This window comes from Portunus trituberculatus, chromosome 47, assembly GCF_017591435.1.
Source record: "Portunus trituberculatus isolate SZX2019 chromosome 47, ASM1759143v1, whole genome shotgun sequence".
Taxonomy (NCBI): Eukaryota; Metazoa; Arthropoda; class Malacostraca; order Decapoda; family Portunidae; genus Portunus; species Portunus trituberculatus.
This window is the reverse complement of record NC_059301.1, coordinates 37,476,209-37,480,724: the sequence shown is the minus strand read 5'-3', so window position 1 is coordinate 37,480,724 and position 4,516 is coordinate 37,476,209. Positions and strand designations below refer to the sequence as shown.

The window sequence follows — 4,516 nt, the reverse complement described above, 5'->3', positions numbered from 1 at the left end:
GTTCGCTTAACAAGTTTCGCTTAACGAAGTGTTTTTTAGGAACGTAACCCCTTCGTTAAACGGGGGTTGCCTGTGTATATATATATATATATATATATATATATATATATATATATATATATATAACTATATACTATATATATATATATATATATATATATATATATATATATATATATATATATATATATATATATATATACATACATACACAGTAAGCCCCCAAATTTAGCGAAATCCAGCTTAGCGAAACCCTTATTTAGCGACTGTCTGGAAAAAGGCCAAGCCCTCAAGTTTAGCGATTTTTTCTCATATTTAGCGAATGTACTGTGCTACACTGTCCCGCCTCCCGCTCGCTCTGAGCCAATCGCGTGTCTGTTTTGCCGTGATGTCATCCCCACAGTGCCTCCGGCATTCCCGCTCGACACGAGCTATTGTGTGTGTTAATCCAGCATGTGAACTCCTTTTTTGTGCTCCTATCCTCGCTGTTTAGCGAGTTTCGCTATCACCATGGCCTCCATTAGTGGTTCCTGGATGATCTACCACCATGTGATACAGCTGCAGAGGAATCCCAGGCACCACCTCCTGCTCACATATCTCCAGTCTCTCAAGAAGATGAAGAATTCCTAGGCTTTGAAGAAGTTGATATTGCAGCAGCCAGGGAGGTTGCAGCCCGAGGAGAGGACTTGGAGATGAATCCCAGTGGTGGTGGCGGGCACTAAGCCTGTGCACCGCTACCACCACCCTGTATTTATCATCCCCCCAGGCTTTTATTCTCCCCTTTTATAGTGAGTACAGTATTCAATTTTATGTTTTGACTATTCATTTACCAATATATTGTATGTTTGCTAATGTATCAAAGAAAGCTTGTTTATTTTGCAGCTGTAAATGGGGACTTGAAATGGGGACTCTGGGCGGATGAAAGACTGATTGGTATTTTTCCCTATTTAAAGTAGTATTCAAATCTGGCGAAATTCCAATTTAGCGATGGTTTTGGCAGACTAATAGGATCGCTAAATGTGGGGGCTTACTGTATATATATCGCTAGCAGGTTGCCAGGAAAACCCTTTCCTGAGGTGTTACTGTCTCATATATACATTTACATTAAGAAAACATTTCCATTAACTTTCTACAAGCCTTACCACCAAGAAAGGATTGTTTTGTGATGCACAAAGTGAAATCTTACATAAAACACCAAAAGCAAAGCAGATGAGGAGGCATTTATGATAAGTAGCAGCCGCTTCTTCTTCCTGTGGCCCTCTTTAGCTCATGTGTTGCTTTCACCATAATATGTATTTATGTTTCCGCCCCTGTACTGCCTGCTACAATGGATATCAAAGTTTTATATTCATATATGATCATGCCATGAGGATTATATTGATCCTGAGGCAATGAGTAACAGTTGAAAGATGCTCATCTGTTCCTTCTCACAGTCATGAGAAAGAACACTCTACCATCCCATATACTGTAACGACACCATATCATGTATTGTAATCACACTCAATCAGAACTACCTAATATACCACTATGTTGAAGCATAATGCATATTTATTTATTATTTATTGTTCTAGGTAGACAATTTAATTCTATATTTTAAACTTGATTTTAACATTTTAGTAGTTTATATTGTCTTAGGTTAGCACTTATATTTCATGTCTTTAATCTTCATATTAACTTTTTGTTATATTTTTTCATTGAAAAACACATCTATTGCATGATTTTTAATATTATTTTTTCTAAATTGCTTATTATTTTGAGGTAATTCTGAGCCAAGTTGTCATGTTAGAACATATTAGTACATATATTCGTAACATTCTAGGCAAAGAAACCATGAATTATTATCATGAGAGAGAGAGAGAGAGAGAGAGAGAGAGAGAGAGAGAGAGAGAGAGAGAGAGAGAGAAAGAGGTAATTGGACAACCAGGAAAAATGTATGCTGACAGGCAACAAATACAGTGTTGCTAGTGACTAAGAATGGCAGGTAAAGCACTACATTAAAAATTTCTTTTAAAATACCAAAACTTTTAAACAGTCTGTGTGTACCAAATAAGGATTCCTGTATTCATGCTTACCTTCCTGGGCAATAGAAGCTTGATACACAGGATCAGGTATCTCATAGATTTCTGTTTCTTTGAGTCGTGGAAAGAGATTTGAAGTGTATAGGTTCATTAACTGTCCAGTACCAAGGATTCTCTTCATCACATTGTGGGATACTGTGAAAAAGAGAGAAAAGAAAAAAAATATTGGTGATGCATGTTGACACATAGTGTAATGGTATTGCAGGAAAAAGAATTCTCCACCATATAATTCAAGTTTCAATGTCAGTCACTCACTAGATTTATGTGTTTTGTATCTTTCACCTAACTCTTCTGAAAATGCAAAATTCTTTAATTATATGACTTCCATAGCAGAGCACATTCATATCCATTTATCCCTTGCTTGAATATATATATATATATATATATATATATATATATATATATATATATATATATATATATATATATATATATACAGTGAAGTCCTGGGTTATGTCGGTCTCAAGTTACGTTAAACTCGTAGTTACGTCAATCCACTATAAGGCAATTTAAGATTAAAAAAATTGAAAATTTATAAATCGTAGAGCGTGGGATTTATTGTTATTGTTGGTGGTTACCCGTCACACAGCCCACCTCACGCTTGAATACAATAACACCCTGCCTCAGTTCCACCACACCGTCGCCCCTGGCAAGAGTGTTATCCTACTTCTGCGTTTACTGACTCAAGTTCTTAGTATCTTGCTCAATGCCACCAAAGAGAAAACTCCTTAGTGACAGCAGTGATGCTAAGAAAAGAAAAACCATTACGCTACAAGAAAAAGAGGACGTAATTAAAGACATGAGAAGGGAGGCAGCAGCTGTGTGTGAGGGAGGAAGAAGAAAATGGGAAGCCCGTTACCATGACAACGGGAGGTTGACGACCTTGAGGGCTCGCACCCATCACAACAATAACAACTCCGGAGCCTTCGCCTGGGCCACACGACACTTGCAGCTCACTTGCACCGTCTGCGCCTGTCTGCTGATCCCTATTGCCCTTCCCTATTGCATTTCCTGCCCTGCTGCCCACGCTTCTACTCCCACCGCACTGCACTACGCTCCCAGCTGTCTGCCGTGGGCGTCACAACATTCGACCTGTCCACCCTCCTGGCGGCCTCAGGGCCATCCCTCTCGGCAACCTGCAGTCCTTCGCGTTCGTGGCCCTAATCAACAACATAAACAACCTTGTGTTTCATATTCCTATATAGTTGTAAATATAACAATATAACCTTTAACTTACCTGAATGACCATAAACAATGATTGGTTGAAAACTCGATAATATGCTTTGAAATGTAGGGAAACTTGAGTTACGTACAAAAACGACTTACGTCATGTTTCAGGAACGTAACTCTGACGTAAACCGAGACCTTACTATATATATATATATATATATATATATATATATATATATATATATATATATATATATACAGGCAACCCCCGCTTAACAAAGGGGTTACGTTCCTAAAAAAACCCTTCGTTAAGCGAAACTTCGGTAAGCGAACCGATTATAAAAAGTTTAACCACTGACTTAAACTTCCATTGTGAGTAAACAAAGGGAGAGTGCATCATAGTACAGTGAAAAGTTTAATGAAAGTAAAAATTATGAAGTTAAACATTTAGGCAGTTTAATTTAAGTCATTATAATGTACACTAATGTATGTACATGCGTAACTTTATAATGTTGATGATCTTAAATTTATGAAAAGGGGGAGAGTGAAACGGGAAAGACACTAACCGGCAACCTGTGGAATGTAAACAAAGGGCGCATCATTGCATCACATACAAAACTTATGTACCACATTTCCAAAAGGCTTTCCATTTTATTTATTGTAGTCACGAGTTCAGGTGGTTCTTTTAGCTTGCAAGGAAGATACGGTCTCACCAGCCTTCTTAATAGTCTGCTGACTTGAAAATAATAGAGACAGTAGATGGAGTGAAGATGGTGGTGAGCAATGCTATTAGTTTTCTTGCCTCTCTCGTGTCTGTGAATAATATTCAGCTTCACTTCGAGAGTAAGAGACTACCTGGTCTTCTTAGCAACGCTAGGCGACATTGCAGGGCATTTTGGTGGTAAATTGAGGAAGGCAAGACGAGCTGCTGCTGCCTCTGTTATTGTTTTGAACAGGGGGAGTGAGTGGTGGGCGTGTTGTTCACGAGAGGCGCTGGTGTATTCAAAAGCTTGTCGGCTTGCGTGATACAGTGGGCCTTTCAAACTTGAAAAAAATTACCTGGATAAAACTTCGTTAAAGCGAGTTCGGTGTTCGTTAAACGAGCAGATGGTAGTAAAGTGAAACCTTCGTTGTAGCGAAATTTCATTGTATGAACCTTCGTTATCCTCTTCCTCAGCAGAAAGGAGTATACTCGTTTTCACTAAATGTTCCGTTTTCAGTCGTCGACGAGTATACTCGTCGAAAATTTGACCTTCAAAAACCAGCTA

At 38.4% G+C, this 4,516-nt stretch overlaps 1 protein-coding gene across 1 annotated transcript in view; it reads right to left on the bottom strand.

Annotated features, from left to right (window-relative positions):
• The window catches only part of LOC123520713, a 98,280-nt gene extending 96,047 nt beyond the window's left edge, over positions 1-2,233 (bottom strand). The window contains exon 1 of the mRNA XM_045283250.1: positions 2,073-2,233. Coding sequence (XP_045139185.1) covers positions 2,073-2,117 — 45 coding nt within the window. The 5' untranslated portion in view covers positions 2,118-2,233. The remainder of the gene's footprint in view (positions 1-2,072) is intronic.
• Between the last annotated feature and the right edge of the window lie 2,283 nt (positions 2,234-4,516).